Source organism: Cupressus sempervirens, chromosome 11 (assembly GCF_028749045.1).
Source record: "Cupressus sempervirens isolate cs-2001-9-10 chromosome 11, ASM2874904v1, whole genome shotgun sequence".
Taxonomy (NCBI): Eukaryota; Viridiplantae; Streptophyta; class Pinopsida; order Cupressales; family Cupressaceae; genus Cupressus; species Cupressus sempervirens.
Genome location: NC_143128.1, coordinates 769,776,695 through 769,794,993, shown reverse-complemented (window position 1 = coordinate 769,794,993; position 18,299 = coordinate 769,776,695). Strand labels below are relative to the sequence as shown.

Here is an 18,299-nt window from a genome sequence, read left to right as displayed (position 1 = left end):
GATAAAAAACCTACTTTGAGGGATTCAAAACCTAGTCAAACGAATTCAAAACAACTCAAAATTTGAAACATAGGCTCTCTGGTATGGAAAATAAACACTCCCGAAGTAGCGAGTCATGAAACATTACTGGGTTCAAGATATTCAATTGCAAACAAGGCCTCCTATCACTGTTTGACACAGGCAATTGGACATTACTCAAAACAAGACTTTAGAGAATGGCTCAAAATGGAAATTTATCATCATGGCACACATAGACATACTGAATGTAAGGTGCTAGAAGCATTAAATGCCTCTTAGGCCTCAAAAGTACAGCTAGGTACATATTCATCAAAAAATTCTTATAAGGCTTGATTTTCTCAATGGTACTCAAAATCGAGGCTTCAATTTTGAGTCCCAATAGTGGTTATTTCTAGGGATGCATGTTCCCTTTAGTTATGGAAAGGATTCATATCTATGGAAGAAGCAGACCATTCCTAAAACTTCTCTCGAACAACTTTATTGAAAGCAAGAAATCTACTACTACTATGCACATACGATTCCCCCAGGCCATTGAACTTCAACAAATTTTTTTACCTCTATCACATACTTGATTCTCATTGATATTTTCTTGAGGTAAAATAAAATTCTCATTCTACTTTGTTTCATCCAACACATCAGCACTTTCAATCACTTCATTAGGCAAAACAAAATTATTATCATCACTTTCGTAGTGCACGTACAAATCAGCATTAACTTCCACATCATGATCACTATGAAAATATGAATTATCATGATCATAACTATCGATATCAAATTGAAATTGATCATCACTAACTGGTTCATGGACATCTTCAATTGGAAACACAAAATTTTGGCATTCTACTTCATTCAACGAGTTACGTGAATCAAATTGTAACTCAACTTGTGCATCCAAATATAAAGTAAATGTAAAATTTGATTTATCCTCATTTTTAATATCAGTACTCCATAAATTAGACTGAATATTCACTACAACCTCTTCACACTCAAACAACTAATTAGATACCAAATCACAAGAATCATCATGAAATTGCATGTTCACAATATGCTGATCTGTATCAATGTTTTCTTCAAATAACTCAATAGAATGAACCACTTCATTACTATTACTTTCCTCATCATATGAGCAATCAAAATGTATCTCAGCCTCATGAAAACAAGAAGAAAATGAAGTAGTAACAGACCTTATCTCTACATATTTCTTCTCAACATAGAAGTTGTCATGTGTATTGATGTATGAACTACCATCACATACACCTCCAAAACTTGACATAACATGTTTTGAAACTATATCTTCTTCAACATAAAATTTAGGGGAATGACTTCATCATATGAAAAGGAAAGATGTGGCAAAGCACAAACATCCTTGGATAGATTTGCATACCTTTCAAAATCATGAGCCAACAAATCTGAAATCTCATCAACACTTCATTGCTAGTTTCTTTTCCTTGGCTATGATTATTATTTGGATAGTTTGACACATTTATAATAGCAGAATCATTAGTAATACATTCTAAAAAATCAAAATTTTGATCATCCCATATATCTTCTTCTTTAGACAATGCCTCAACAACCAATATCTTGGAATTCAAAAATCTTATATAACCTTGACTTTATTGACCAATCAATTGAATGTGGCATAAAAATTTCTAAGAGTACCATTGGCCATGAAGACTCCTTAGGTCTAATATGCCCATCAAGATTCTTAACTATTGATTCAAACTTCATGTAAATTTGAAATTCATTAAGACCCTTAATATTACCAATTGTATTTCTTATCATTATGATAGTCTTATCATGAATCTTTCTTTTCAACTTAGCAATATTTGCACGGACACTTTCAAGAGTTAGAACATCACTTTTAGACCTAGACTCTGAATCCATCTTATAAAATATTAAACTCCTACCTCTATTTTCTTAGTGCTAGAAACACTATATAGAGGCTTTGCTTTTTTATCTCATAGAACGAACACAATCAAACAAGTGTTACAATTTTCAGGATTCCAAAATCCTAATCCCTCAAAGTTTTTTCCATCACAGAACTTGTACACATACCTCAACAAGTCTGTATTAAAACTAAAACAATATTTTCTCTATCTACTTTTCATACTCAACCATATCCTTTTCAAAATCTGAATTCAAGAATATGAAAACTTATAAAACAAATTCTCCTATATATAGTGTTGATCACCAAATGGAGAATATTTTTGAATAATATTATTTTTATAAAAGGAATATCTCATGAAGATAGACATATCTAAACTGTGGTGGTTGCAAACAACTTCAATGCCGCAAACAACAATAGATTTAGATTTATTCGACAATTTAGTATCTCCTTGCAATCGAACACCACACAGTTTCTTCAACCATTGCCAAGAACCATAGATATAATCTTTCAAAATTCTTTCCAGCTGCCATATCTTTCAATCATACCATGAATCTCAAATTGCACTAGTTCAGAGATTTGACTTCAAGTCACCACTCACTTAGTGAGAAAGAATATATCAGCTTGCACAAAAATACAAGCCAATCTAGAATTTATAACAAGTGCGTGAAAAATACTGATCAACAAGATGGAATGCCAAATACTTGACAAGTTGAAGCAAACAATATAACTTTGTGATCTGACAACAACTTGGTAAAATGCTAAGTGACTTTGATACTACAATTTCTTCAATTTAGTCAAACTACTGCTGTCAATGAACAAGGATACTGGGGAACATGAAACTTTAGCAAGGAAAATAAGAAACACATCTAACTATAGATTTTCTATATTCAATCTTTTCATGCCTTTGTATACACAATTTATATAAGAGAGTCCCCAACAGAGTCACCATTTTGTTGGTGTTTTGAAATGCTACAGGTTTCAAATTACCCCGATGCGAACAAAACACATCTAGGGGCAGCTAACTCCCATCCTTAACATGTCCTTTCAGACATCAGGCCAACTATAAGGCTACACCACTCTTCTACTTCAGGCTCTGCAAAACCGAGGTGGGTGGACCTCAGATTCAACTTATATGGTACCAATGTTAAACATATTCTTGAATCTATTAACAGTAGATGAAATCCATATTTATCCTATTGACTCATCCAATAACATAGATCTGCAATAGCTAAATGCAAGATAATGCAATTTATAAGTTGAGTGAGGGTTAGACTTTGAATAACTTTCAACATAAAGGAAAAAGATGATTTAATATGTTGATAACAACAAGACCTAGATATGAGAAACAAAACTGAATGATCTTGATGCTGATCAGTACCTTATCTATTGGGCAATTACATAAATTACAACAATACATCTTCTAGAAATATTTGACATAATGCCTACATCAAGATCCCTGATCTATCTTTCACCTTGTGAATAGACATCTGCATCAAAATGAATCTCATACTCAACCTATCCCACCATGAAGGCTACAAACCCTATGATAAATATCAAGCAATTACATGGCTCTTTGTTCTATAAGCAAGATACTTCAACCACATGCATTTTTAAAACAAAATGCAACCTAATTTATGCTCTTAATTCACAAATCAGAAGAAATTACAAACCCATGAACAAGAGATGAGATTCAAAATGAATGCAAACCCTTTGCTATATTTTATTCATTTTCCTTGAAAACAAATACATGGAAGATGAACATAAATGACTCACAAATCACCTAACAAATGAGAATTATCTGCATAAAGCTTAATGCTACTCATTACAAGAGAAATTCCTAAAGGAAGTGGTATCACAATCGAGAAAACATATCAAGAATTGGAACCAATGGTCTCACAGTGAAAAATGGGAATCAAATGGTATCACAGCAGTGAATTTTTTTTCTCCAAAACTGGAACCTCTACAAAGAATGAGAAAGAGAATGATATAGAGGACAGTGAATCCCAGATCTGTTGTGCATCTGACATGTGTCCACTTGGAAAACATTTCCTAGAAGTTAAAAGCATCTCTCTAATCTCTTTGTGTAACTTCATATCAAATCCTTAATCATTTTGGCCTCCAAAAGCATAAAATATCTCTAATATTTGATTGAAAAAATATAACTGATTTTGATGCCAGAGCTGAAATCAAGGCAAAGGTAAAAAATTAGTTAAATGACCATCTAAAAGCCAAGAAAACTTTTTAGAATTACTTTTCTCCACATTTAGGCTTCAACAATCTTTTATATCTACCTCCTAACCAATTTTGATGCTCAATGGTGAAATCTGCCCGTTCTACTGAGAATGCCCTGGGAAATACAAATTTTCTTATAGAGTGAACCAGTCAATATCTATGCAAAAATTGACCTCATAATTGTAAAATTCATCTCCTCTTGGTTCCAATGGTATATTGGAGTGCATATTTTGGGCGAAATATGCCCCCTTGGTGGCCATTTGAAAATCAACCTCCTTCTATGTGTTTCACAACATTCTTGCAAAATTTTTAACTTTTTCTAAAGTTAAAAACTATATAATAATTCAAATTTTATTTAAAAGTTTGATTTGCATGTTTAGAAGAGGAGATAATTTAAAAAAAAAAATTATTTTTTGAACCTTGCACCTTTTCCCTCTTTTTATCAATCCAAGTCAAAGTTGATTGACCATTCTTCTGACACGTGTCATCTTGTGATTGGCTCATTCTTGCTTAGTTGTTTAACATTCACCATGTGGCAACCACATGTCTACCACATGTCACTTTCTGGTTGGGTTTCCATGTCCCTTGTTGAGTTAGCCTCGTGTCATGTCATCGCGACATAGCGACCATGTGACACGTGTCACCTATCACCACCTTAGCTCGCCAGTCACCTATCCACCTCAGCTTCACCACATCAGCACCACATCACTTCCATTTGCCACTTTCTAAATGGTAAACTGCCAACTAGGTCCACACGTCTCGCCTAATTTTTGGTTTTCTGAGAGGTCGCCATTTTGATTGCTAGAAAACCTACCATTTTTTCATGGCGACATAGCGACCACTGGAATCTAGCAACCTTTTCAGGTGAGCTTCCATGTCAATGATGATGTTAGCATCTTGGTTGGCATGTTCATTCAAAATTTTTTTATGTCACCTCCAATTTGCCATCCACGGTGGGCCCCTCAGAAAATGAGCTCTGCCTTATAAAAGGCACTGTCCCTTAAGACATTTAGCAATATATGTTGGATGTTATTTAAAAACTCAAAATTATTCCTACACGGGCAATGTGGGACTAACATTTTCCCTTAGTTTTTCCTTTGCTTCCATGGTGCTTCAAACTTTGATGCTGCCTTCATGTTTCTAATTCCATGCATACTTATGACTGCCACTTTTTTTTGTTTTCCAATGCAAATGACTCTGCCCCCATCATGGAATGCAACTCCCGGTAGACCATGGGTTGCATATAGACTGGGGCTTCTTGAAACCTGTTTCATTGCTGAAAAAACCACTATTCTACACCAGATACTCTAACTTTGGCTGTCTTGGAGTGTTCTTCACAAACCTTATGGCTACGGTGGTATTCTTTTGCATTGGCAAGCTCCTTATCACAACCTTCAACTTGGCAATGCAGGGTTTGAATAGCTTGAGCAATATCTTCAAAATAAGTCCTCTTTCCTAACTTCAAACCAATATCATGATTTATGTCACCAACTTTAGCACCAGGTTTCTTTTATCATGGACTACCTCTGACTCAAACTTTGGGGCATGATTTCCAGCTTTCGGTGCTAGGTTAGTTTTCTTAAGAGTAGATTTCTAGTTGGCTTTCACAATAGTTGCCTTCCATTCATACCACATGGAGCTCCTTGTTTCATCCTTCACCCACGTGTTTGGTTAAAAGATCCTACTATTGCCTTTAATGCCACAGCTTCTTCCCCTTTTGGTCAGTTTTGTTCTCTCTTACACAGGGACTCCCTTTGACTGGTGGCTTCCTCTGTGGTCACATCCTCTTCTGATGCTACTATCCCCCTAATTTCCTTTGTAAATGCTCATGCCCCCTTTTTCATGCCACCTCCTCTTCACTCTTGGATAGCTTCAAATCTTGATCTTTTGCAGAGAGAGCAAGAGGTTTGGCATTGGGATGCTTTTGTTTTTTATTTGAAGAAGGAATGGGAGCTATGAAGGACGTATTTTGTAAAATACTATCACAGTGAAGAACCCTTAGAAATGATATTTAATTGCTAAATTGATGGGCAATAATAGCTTCTTTTGATTGGCACTATAGATGGAGACATCATGATCCACTGACAAATTCTTCTATAGAATCAAATACAAAGTCCTCATTTCATTAAGATTCCCAATAAAGCAAGAATATCAAAAGTGATGCCCCAATGCCAAAAACCTAATGCTCTTAGATGAGTTAGAAACATTATAACATTACTTGGATAATCCCAAACCACAACCTCTTAGCAATTTGATGTAGATTATTGGACCTCGCCAAAGTGCGTCTGACTAAAAAATATTCATTTTCAAACCACTAAAAGCCTTAAAATGATCCATTGAACCCATCATATTGACTAGAATCAAGTTTGACAATTGAAAACTCATTTTACCATTAATATGCAAACTGTGACTTTCTGCTAACAGTGCTTGTTGACTAGCTTTAAAAACTGATCCAAACAGATAATCGAGTTTTGAAATTGAACACACTAACTCTTTATTCCACATACTCCTACCCTATCGAATCTCATCTCATGAAAAATTCTTAGTCAAAAGATACTGACTATCAAAGTTTCTCTCTCAAAATTACTTGCAAGTAAACATGTTAGAAAGCCACAAAATGCGTTCGGATTTGGCTTCAAAAATTGGGTAAACTGACACTTGGGGGCACAAAAAATTGAAGCATTGGTTCACTTCCATGAAGAGAGTATGAATCTAAGATTAGGGCTCATGACAAAGAACAAGATGAAAATGGCGAGTAGTCAAAGTGGGCTACTCATAATTTGTTGTTTGGAAACATTAGTAGAAAAATATTTTTTGCAAATGGAATGGACCTGAGAAAGTGTGCAGATGGATTCGTCAAGACTTGAAAATTCACACAATTAAAGTATTTTTAGAGTACAACATAGTGTTATAAACCATTTGATCTCACCTATCATGAATTTTGAGATATGACATCACGAACAGAGGTTCCAACAAATCTACATTTACTAACACCAGTAAAAAGTTACAAATTGCATTTGGAATAGTATTTGAAAACTAATCAAATGGATTCATCATAAGCTCAAAATTGAAACATAGAAAGTCTCTGACCCCTAGAATGTAATGCAATAGGAATTTTATCATTTCGGTCAACTGGGTCAAAGTTATAACAAGTCAAATAGGGCCTCCTAGAATTTTGAACAATTCACATCAACATGACATCGATAAACAACCAACTTTGAGGGATTCAAAACCTAGTCAAACAAATTTGAAACAACTCAAAATCTGAAACATAGGCTCTCTAGTTTGGAAACCAAATACTCCCAAAGTGGTGAGTCATGAAACATTACTGGGTTCAAGAATTTCAATTGCAAACAAGGCCTCCTATCATTGTTTGACAGTTGGGCAAAAAATGCAGAATTGGACATTACTCAAAATGGGACATCACAGAATGGATCAGAATGACAATTTATCATCATGGAACACAAAGACGTACTAAATGTAAGGTGCTAGAAGCATTAAATGCCTCTTAGGCTTGAAAAGTACAGCCAGGTACATATGCATCAAAAAGTGATTATAGGGCTTGATTTTCTCAATGGTACTCAAAATTGGGGCTTCAATTTTGAGTCCCAATAGGTTTCATCAGATGAAGAAATAATAAAGTTATTATTCAACTCTCTTAAGAGAGGGGTCAAAGTAATTTTTTCAACTTTAGGTTGTTTAGGTGCTTTCATGAAAGAAAGATCAGTAACCCAATATTCACTAATGAATGTAGGATTAAATTCCAAGGTACTCGAATCATCCTTAGATAAAGGAGAAGAGGAAGGTTCTTCATTGGTTTGATTTTCAATTTTAGGTTTAATCTCTTATTTTTCCTCCCTAGGTTCTGATACCTTAGAGGATTCAACATTTAAATAACTATTAGGCTTATCATCCTCATGAAGAGTCTACATCACGTTGTTAAAGATGTACTTAAATTTTTTATGAAGAGTAGAGGGAATAGTATGCATTTTATGCAAGAATTTTCTTCCAAAGAGAATTTTGTAATAGAGAGGTCAAGGCATCACATGAATTTGGGTATCTAGTATGATCATACCAACTTTTATAGGTAGAGTTGTGATTCCCAAAGTCTTCTTAGCAATGTTACAAAGCCAAAAATAGGAATGTTATCATGTTTTATGATATACATATCAATTTTGATGACTTGCAACATGTCTAAGATACATACATTCAACTATGATCCATTCTCAATTAAAGATCTATGAATGAGGTTCTCGGTGATGATAACTGCAACAATAAGAACATCATATTGGGTTTGAATTCAATAATCAAAACTATATCTAGGATATGAGGCCTATAGGGAGGAGAATTATTAGAAACTAAATCCTACCTTGGCTAATGTATGAGAAAAGGGTGAATCAAGGAGGCATTATTAGGTCCTACCTAAATTTTACCTAGGAGAAAGAAGAGAAAATGAGGAAATTGTGTTCTCAAAGTGCAATTGTAAAGTGAAAAAACACTAAAGAGGAGATAAATGGTCATAAATTTAAGTGCTTCTTATTTAGGATAGTACAACAATTACATTTTGCAATGAAAAAATATACACTTCCTCAACATTTTTGCCTGCCAATAAAATATGCTACATGTTACTCAACAACAATATTTTTAGAATAACCCAAATGCTTCTCACTCTCAAACATAGGTGCATGAACAAGTCTTTTACCATTTTCCAAGCTCAGTAACATTAAATATTTCTCACTAATAAGATGCAACAAAAATACTACCAACTATCTATGTAATTAATCCTTGTCTACTGATTTGCTACTAGTCTTCACCAAATAAGTTGTAACTCATCCATAACATAATATAAAACTCAGTGAACATAGGAATGATGTCTATAATCATTATTACACATAGATATAAGCTCGTATTATCATCAACATACTTTTTTGTACTGATAATCAACCTATAATATAAAAGATCTATGTCTATCACGATCACACAAACATTCATCAATGAAAAAACTAGTCATCAATACAACATCAAAACAATACATCCAAGTGCCAACAAATACCTCAATTCCTAAAATATGTATCTATTTTGGGTTATTCTTATGGATTTGATTCTTGACCTATATGTTCAAGTACTACATTTCTTTATCTTAGATATTATTGATCGGATAAGATGACTTGTGGCTGGTGATCTTGTATATAAGTAGGGTAGTTCTTGTTTATCAGAAGAGGATCAAAGATAGAGTATAACTTGGAGGACGGTATCTAATTTTGTAAATAATTAGGATTGTGTGCTTAGAATATACTTGATTATATATTTTCAAACCAATTGGATGTAAATTCTTCGTTCTATGTTAATGAAAATATAGGCTTAGCTTGTTCAATCTATTTTTTTTGTATTTGAGTTGGTTTATTATACCATGTTAACTCTAGATGCAAGGTTGGACATATCCCTTGAAGACTTCTCCTTCCTTGACTACGTCACATCTTTCTTTATTATTAGAATCAGAGGAAAATATTACTATATCTCTTCTCTATTGAGTGGATTTAAAAAAATGATCAACAACTCCTCAAGCCTCCCCCTAGTTCTCACCATTTTTTGTTGTGTTATAGTGGAAGACATTTCTTAGATAAATCTAGTCTTATTGGAAGGAGAATGAAAATTATATTTAATCTAGTCTTATTGGAAGGAGAATGAAAAATATATTTTTAGAGACAATAATACTAGCTATGAGGAAATAGATACTTTATTACTATTAAAAATATTAATAAAAGCTTTAGGTATAGTCTCATATCTAAGCACTAGGATCCTCTCTATTTTATAGATTGGGATATTGCTTTAGTAGTGGGGTCTTTATAAATATCTAGATCAAGTTATGTTTCCCCTCATCTATGATAAAGGAACAAAATTAAATGGAACTTAGGCTAGGTGAGTGGTGGTAGAATCATAAGAGATGCATAAGGTGCTATAAAGATGACTTATATAGAAAATTTGGGGATCCAAAATACTCATATTGATTAGGTGGTTGTGACTCATCATGGTATAGATATGGTCTTTCAATATGGATTCTACAATTTCATCATAGAGCGGTGAGACTTCTAAATGTCATCATTATGTTGACAAGAAATGTGACTCTTGGGTTGGCTACTGATGATGTCATCAAAAAAATCCAAAATTTATTATCTATTGTGGTCAATATTAAAATACAAAATGCACGTAGGTAAGGGAAAAATTAATTAGATTATCTTGCTACTATTTGGTTTTCACCACTTTAATCAAATGTGGACTTTATTCAAAGATGTGCTAGATGAACCTCATGTCATCATATTGAAAGATCAATTGACCCATGTTGGTTCATGCCCTTCTCCTCAACATCTTAATGATGCTCTACCATGATAGTAAGGAAAATAATAATATAAAGGAAGGGTTGATTTTCGATAAGATTTACTTTTTTGTCATTAGTTTGTGTAATAGAACAACTCTTCTTTTTAGTTTTCTTTGCTATGCTCTTTTGGGATTCTTTGTACTCTACAATTTACAGGGTACCATGGTGTGAGATCTTATCTAAATGGAGGAAGATGACGATGTGGAGATTTAAAAAAAAAAAAAAAAAACCTATTCTTTGGGATATTTGTGATTTAAGAAATGTGTCCAATTATATTGACATGATGAAGGGCTTTCACCTACATTTATTTGAGGAGTTTGCTAAAGCTTATGATAAGTTGGTTTTCATAATTGGTGGGGTCTCCTTTTTAGTTTCCATGAAGCCTATTGTGGCTGTTACTTTCTTTTTTGTAGAAGGTGTGACCCTCCCAATAAATTAAAAAGACCATTATACAAATAATTTAAAGATGTTTCTACATCCCCAAAAAAGATCCCTCAACTTTAGAATGGATTCAATAAGGAAGAACTTATAGGCAAGTACAAGGATGCAGTGTTGGTTCTTATCAAGTTCATCACATTGGAAGGAATATTTAAACACTTCCACTCTCATTTATTCTCAATGTCTCCTCACTCCTTTCATTCCATTAAGCTTAATGTTCTATTTTGCATTCTTGCTTCATTAAGCTAGTTAGTTGACAATAAAAACATCAAAGGGGGCTTCTTATGCATTAAGGGATCATCCTTTGATTATAAAAACTCCATTTATCCCTCTCCCATAACTTGGCCCACAATCTATACCCCATTATAAAATCCAAATTGGTTATTTATCTTTAGAACCAAAAAGATGTGAAAGGTGCCTCATTTGTTTCTCTTGACATTTTGCCCCCTAGTTCTTAGACTAGAGTTAATCCTAAGAGAAAGGTTTAAATAAAAAAATAATTTATCCATAGGGAAGACACAATATTCTCCAAGGATTCTTATTCCTCTTGGTCTATAGAGTCATACTAGACCTATTTAATACTACAAGAATTAAAAATACCAAGCCCTTGGGCCCTCATCCCCTCACAAAGTTTCTCCCTCCAAATCTATTATTCATTTGGCTACCCTCATATTGTAGACAAGGTTTATAGTTTGTGTTCACTACAACAAGCAAAATATAATCACTAAGTCATTGTCATCATACTACCACACATCCAAAGAGAAGATTAACATACTTGAGGCCATGAATGCAATAGATGCAAGGGTAGGGGAGTGGTCATGGGATGTCAAAGATACTAGAACTTTAGAAGTGACATATGAGATTTCAATTAGGTTGGATAATTGGGCTTGTATCTAGAATTTAGTTAGAAAGCTAGATACTAAGACTTTTGAAGATCATAACTTTTGACTTAGTTGTCTATTGGGGTTGAGATTTATAGGTGGATGTTTCTTTATGAGTTTTCAAATATGTCAACAAAATTTCTCAATTGGACAAAATCTTGATACTTTTGGGGGTAAAATTCCATCATATGAGGCCTCAAAGTCATTTCTACTGCTTTATTTGGGATTTCCTAGCTATAATTTTTAGTAATATCTTTATGCATGTAGTTTCTTAGCTAGTTGAAAAGTGATGTCACTCAAGCTAACTGTATATAATTGAGATTTCTTGTAGTTTCTAAGACAAATTTAGAGATTTCCAAAAATGACAAAAAATATATTTTGTGAAAATATACCGGAAAATGGTAATTTTCAGATGGTAGTTAAATTGATCTTTTCTATCTTTGTAGCACTAAAGTAGTTTGGAGAATAATGAATTAGCACTGAGTCTTGATCTTTGAAATCTTATCGTGCATCTTGATTTTTCTTATGATTTTGTGTATAACTAAAATGTTATTGCATCAAAAATCCATGGGTTGATTCCCTCTAAAGAAGAAAGAGAAAAATTTACATGCCATTTCTAACATATAAAATAACCAAGATGCACTTAATATTAAGATGAAAGAATACTCAATATTAGTATGGAAATGATGGCTATGACTCTAGGTTCTCTCCAAATTTTGTAGGATGAAATTGAGCATATGTGTACCAAAAGGAAGAGGAAAGATATGGCGGTTATGAGGGAGATGGAAGGTCTTGCTACTTTGGTCTTGACACATGCCACTCATAAAAAGGCTTCTTATTGAACCTCCTAAAGGAATTAAATCAAGATTGGGAAGAGGTTAAGGCTCATTTGTAGTCTTGTGGCCAATTTCTTGTATTTTTTTCTAGTTTTGTTGACTAGCTTATTGTTGGGTATTTTGCTTGTTGGATTCACTTATTGTAAATTTGCTTTTGGACTGCCTTCTGGCTTTATGCGAGGATTCAACCCCCTTTCCAATTTACTTAATCAAAAGTAAAAATTGAATAATCGAATATAGGTTAATATTAAATAACTCACTTTTATTTCAATCATTAATGAATAACATCTAAAAAATAAGGTGTACTAATAATTCCTAATAGTTAATTTCTTAAAATCTAATTAATGCACAATTATGAGACATTTATACATAAGTATTGACAATTTTTGAGATGGTTGTAGTGCACAACTATTAGGACATCTTTAAGTAGGTGTCTATCAAGAAATAAAAACAATAGCTATAAGCAATGAAATCACATACCAAAAATAAATACATTTGAAAAAAACATAATCCAATATACTATTTAAAATGTGTGAATGACAATTACTAATATACTTCTCCTAAAGTGGAATTTCCCGCTAACAAAACTTGACAAATAAAAGAATATTCCATGACTTAAACTTAGATCAACTTAGCAGCTTGCTAATCTGCATGTCACCTCATGCATACACAAAGAGTTAAAATTTCCATCTCTTCTAAAAAATTTGTCTAAGAATATAGCGGCTAAAGCCTAAGAGTGGCCCTCATTGCTCAAGGTGACATTAGACAAATGTGCTTTTGCAAGTGGGGAACGATGGCGTCCTTGAATTCTTTGTTCTCTGCTGATTTGAAATTTGCAAGCTTCCCCAGATCCTCAACTGCCTTAATTACAATGATAAGCTTCCCCACAATTTCTTTGAGAAGGCATGCAGTTGTAGCCAGAGCAAGACCATCCATGATATTTACTATTATTGCTGTTTCCTCACTGTCTTCTCTTCCATTTTTGTCTATGGTTTTTTCAGCATTCTTCACTTGGTTATGTATGGAAGTTTCGAGAAGGTTGTTAGCTTCATAGTCTTCATTATTCCCATCACTAACAATATGCCACCTTTTATTGTCGATGAAAAGCTCTGGATGGGATATCAAGCAGTTGTGGAGCTCTTCCACTGATGTGTTAAGTTGACCGATCATGAGATTAGAATTGTGATTATTGGTCATGGTTTTTATGCTTCCTGCAAGTTGTATCAGCACTTTGGAACATTCTGCTGCAATTCGCATGCAGGGTGCTGCCATATGTGATTGCATAGATGATGCTACCTGAAAAGACGTTCTTGGCATTTTATTATATTATAAGATGAATTGAAAAGGAAAGAGAGAGAGAAGTAAAAACTATGGACATGTACATACCATGGTTTCAGAGTTAAGGCAGCCATTCAAAGCTTGGACATAATATGCACAACCACGCATAGCTGCTCCAACTTTCACATACTGGACCCATGGGTATCTCAACCCAAATGCTCCGTGTGCTGGCTCCCATCTAGCAAAGGTCGCCTGTCACCAAGAACATTAAATAGAATTTAACATCCCATGAGATTGTAGATAGATTTTTCTTTTTTTAATCAAAAGTGGGCAAACTACTAATATATATATAAATGATAAAAATCCTGATTCAAAGGTTCAATTGGGAAAGAAACAGGAAGAAAACCCAATATCCTTTCCAGAATACTACATGAAGGAAAAGAGAAGAAAGATGAAGAAGCTGAACACTCATCAGCGAGTTGGGGAAGAGCTGGAAGAAGAAGTCAGCACTCAGTCTGAATAAACAAGTTCAGAAGATAATAAATTTTCCAATTGGGAGAACAAGTTTGAGATCTGGTCTGCTGAAAAAGATTCAACAAAGTTGCCATCACAACCAAGATTAGATGTGAATTATTGAATTTGATCATGTGTAATTTTTTCTTATGAACATTATGAATTGTATTTTATTATTCATCATAATGTTTAGATTATCTATCATATTTTTTTTCTTTTCTCTAGGTCACTTTCTATAATTTTCTTCTCTAGGTCACTTTCTAAATGATGAAATATAGAATATGATGAAAAAGATCGATTAAAAAAAGATACAGAGTCAGATTGATAAGCTCGAACACATAAAATTTGATGCAACTTTGTCCTACTTCCAGAACTATACCCATCTTCATTGTTTTGAAGGAAGTTTGTAAGAAGACGTATAATCATAGGCCACCAACGAGATTATACTATTCGCTTGTTACTAATTCTTTATGGTCCCTGTCAAAATTCTACTCATCATAATAACAATAACTAATTCTTATATATATGAAGAGATTGTTAAAGTCCTCTTTTCCTTGATATCACAATGAAAGAGATTATGACTGTAGAGATGATAGGTAGCTGACATACAAGGGATTCTTCTGAAGACGTGGAATTGAGAACACATTTATAGCCCTTAGAGACTTTATCTTTGTTGCTGTCTCCTTCTCGAAAGAATTCAGCAACACATCCTGCGACAAGACAAATGTGAGTTTTGATAGGCATAAAACAATTATCACTTATTAATATGAAATTTCTACAGCTCATTAAACATTAAAGTTTAGCAATTGTTGTTTAGATTTAGATTCTATTTTTACGTTTATTTCTGCTGATAGATAATACAACTTTATCTGAAATACTGAACATAAGATCTAATTTAAATAGTCAAATTCAGAAAAACATCAACTAAAACACCATGTATAACTATTTGTAAGACAGATGGCAAGTATTTATTTTTTTCACCTTCACAGGATTGAGCAAGGCCTTCCATATTGTGAATGATCAATTTGTGGAGATCGTCTCCAGCCCAGATGGGAAAAATAGCTAAACTGATGAGTATACATAAAACACATCCTACGATTATGGTGGCCAGACGTTGATAAGCTTCAACAAATAAATTTTCTACACGATATGCAGAGATTGTCATGAAACTGAAGGTCAGATTGAAGACTAGCAGTCCATAATCATATCTGGCCTTTATCCTTGGATAAAAACGTGCAAACGTGGTCGCTGCACCTGCATCCACACAATAATAAATAAACAATTTTGTTATATATTTTCTGTTATCTTTCCTGGCTCATTAGTGTTGGGAGAGATTCTCTAAAATATAAGGTGGAGTGTTGTAGTATGCATTTCCTAACAAATATTCTTTCTTTCAGTTCTATTATTTGCCGTCATCCTTAAACATCATATGTTAAGGAAGAAAATTAAGTTTGAAAAATAAGTCAACTTTGACTATTTAACACTTTCAATCTAGGAATCAAGCCTTGGTGTGTAGAATATTTGCAAAAAGAAACACATAAAATATGTCTCTAAATATATAGTAAATAAAATAGTTCAGAAGTATGACTTTTGTAAATATTAATGAGACTGATTGATGAAACTGATTGATCAAGGTGACAAGGCGAGGGTGATTGAAATTGGGCAGGAGTTGGCTTCTTCAACCATTAGGCGTAAGTCCTGAATGACACGTATCTTTCTTATGCTTATTTCATTTTTCAAATGATTATCTGAAACTACTACATAAGGTAGTGCTTAGTGGAAAAAAGTTTCTGAAATAAAATAACATATTATTTTAAATTGATATTTTTTAGTACTTTTTAGATAAATATATTTGAGATATCTATACAAATTTACCTTGTGTAAATACAGCAACAACAAGAATTATTGGCTCAATTTTATGTCCAGCAAACGCAGCAACGTAAGTTACCCCCACCGCCAAACTCCCTCCTAACAGTGTTGCACACATTCTATTCAATCCCCTTCTAAGGGTTCCACCTATACAAACATTTCAAGTTAGAGTTCTACTTAAATCAGAAATTTTTTACAATACTTGAAATGTCAAATTAAGTCGAAAACATTTCAGCTTAAACAAGGCATTCTAATCTGTAATTTGGTTAAATGTTCATTGGAGATCACATTGACTAGTCTAAAAAGACCCATCAATTAATAAGTTTTCAGATTAACTACCTAGACAAATCAAAATGTTGAATATAATATTTACATCAGAAATCTTTTACAATACTTGAAATGTTAAATTGAGACAAAAATAATTAATCTTAAGTAAGACATTCCAATCTGTAATTTGTTTAATTGTTCATCCAAAATGACATTGACTTGTGGGTTTTCAAATAAACCACTTAAACAAATCAAATCAAAACGTAGAATAACATGTTTGAAGTCCACAATATTAAAACAAATTGATTTGATAATTAAATTTGGTCCAAATTAACTTCATATATATTCCAATACCTGCAGTGAATTGAAAAACCACAACCACAGTCATGACAGCCCACAAGAGAGTTCCCCCCATGCTAGCAAAGAGCTTATTCATGAAATACAAGATAGAAACCATAGCAAGCCCCAATCCAACTTTCATGGCATGAATTGCTCTCCTTGGATCATCTGCCCCAAGCTTATATATCTTCTTACACATTGAAACAATCCCCAATTTCCAGCCGCTGATTATCTCACAGATTGTATGCAAGAATCGATAATGAAACCCCTTCTGAGCATGTTTCACATCAACTGAGCCCTCTGGAAGATTTATCTTCCATTCTAAACTTGGATCTTTTACTTTCAACTCGGCCATGATAGCATCCCTTAAGATCCAGTTAAACTGTGGTTTCAATGGTGTGATTAACAAGTAATCCTATATAGGAAAAGTATATTAGATTCTCAGGGTAAATTGGTCATGTTCAAGAAGCTTAGTGCACATATTAATTAAGGTTTTTTAAGGTACACGTACACAAATGGCAACTTATTCCTTAATGGCTCAGTGGGCTGACTAGATTTTCCAAGTTCTGAGTAGAGAATCAATCAAGTCCCTTTTTTAATAATTGAGGTATGAAAATGGCAGTATGCGTCCACTGAAGTAGTTCTGATGGTGGTCAAAAACTACTGATTTGGATGTGGGCAGTGTCCATTGTTTCACACAATGCTTTTTATGATGGTGAGCTGGCATCAAACCACATTTTGTCTCTTATCAAACTTATATTCCCCCCTTCTTTATTAGAGTCCACACGTTACACGTATACACTACATATTGGGGATATAGCATTGATCATACCACAAGTTATAAAATCATCAAATAAATTCATGCAAAAGACTTTTATCTACCTATCAATAATTCAAGATTTAGGATGAAATTGTATTTTATTAAACAAAATCAACTATATGAGATTTTATTTAAAATGTAATTTATTATTACTAAATATTATAATGTAGATATATTTCAAGTTGTAAAAATGATATGCCCACTTTCTTTATGTTGCATTAAATATTAATTACAATTTACTTCACAATTAATCTTAAAATAAAGATTCACTAGAATTTCTAGAAAATGTAATAATAAATTATATCATTGAAAATAATGGTTAGAAGTTGATAGGACAATTTTATGTTTTTTTTTAAAACAACTTGTAGTTATAATAAAATAGAAATCTCTATTTTCCACTTCAAAATATTTGACAATTTTGTGTTATTAATAGGTATATTTTTCTGTTGTTTAACAATGTTAGTCACTTAGAAATTTGCACCCTTCCTAAGCACCTCACTTAACTATCAATCGAAACATGAGAAGATATTTCTAACTCTAAAAT

At 33.2% G+C, this 18,299-nt stretch overlaps 1 protein-coding gene across 1 annotated transcript; it reads right to left on the bottom strand.

Moving 5' to 3' along the window:
- Positions 1-13,128: 13,128 nt before the first annotated feature.
- On the bottom strand, positions 13,129-17,392 carry LOC149531874 (aluminum-activated malate transporter 8-like). The gene is made up of 6 exons (XM_089809947.1): positions 16,951-17,392; positions 16,336-16,476; positions 15,442-15,714; positions 15,070-15,170; positions 14,056-14,199; positions 13,129-13,965 (listed from the first exon to the last, which is right to left on the bottom strand). The coding sequence occupies exons 1-6, from the start codon at positions 17,288-17,290 to the stop codon at positions 13,420-13,422; spliced, it is 1,545 nt and encodes a 514-aa protein (XP_089666073.1). The 5' UTR covers positions 17,291-17,392; the 3' UTR covers positions 13,129-13,419.
- Positions 17,393-18,299: the final 907 nt, after the last annotated feature.

Bases quoted from the DNA above. Each gene is read 5' to 3' on its own strand.
- LOC149531874 (XM_089809947.1), bottom strand. From the start codon at position 17,290: ATGGCCGAGTTGAAAGTAAAAGATCCAAGTTTAGAATGGAAGATAAAT. The intron at 15,715-16,335 runs GTAAATTTGTAT...GTGTGGATGCAG, and splicing joins TGTTGCTGTATTTACACAAG to GTGCAGCGACCACGTTTGCA. The intron at 15,171-15,441 runs GTGAAAAAAATA...GTCTTGTCGCAG, and splicing joins CCTTGCTCAATCCTGTGAAG to GATGTGTTGCTGAATTCTTT.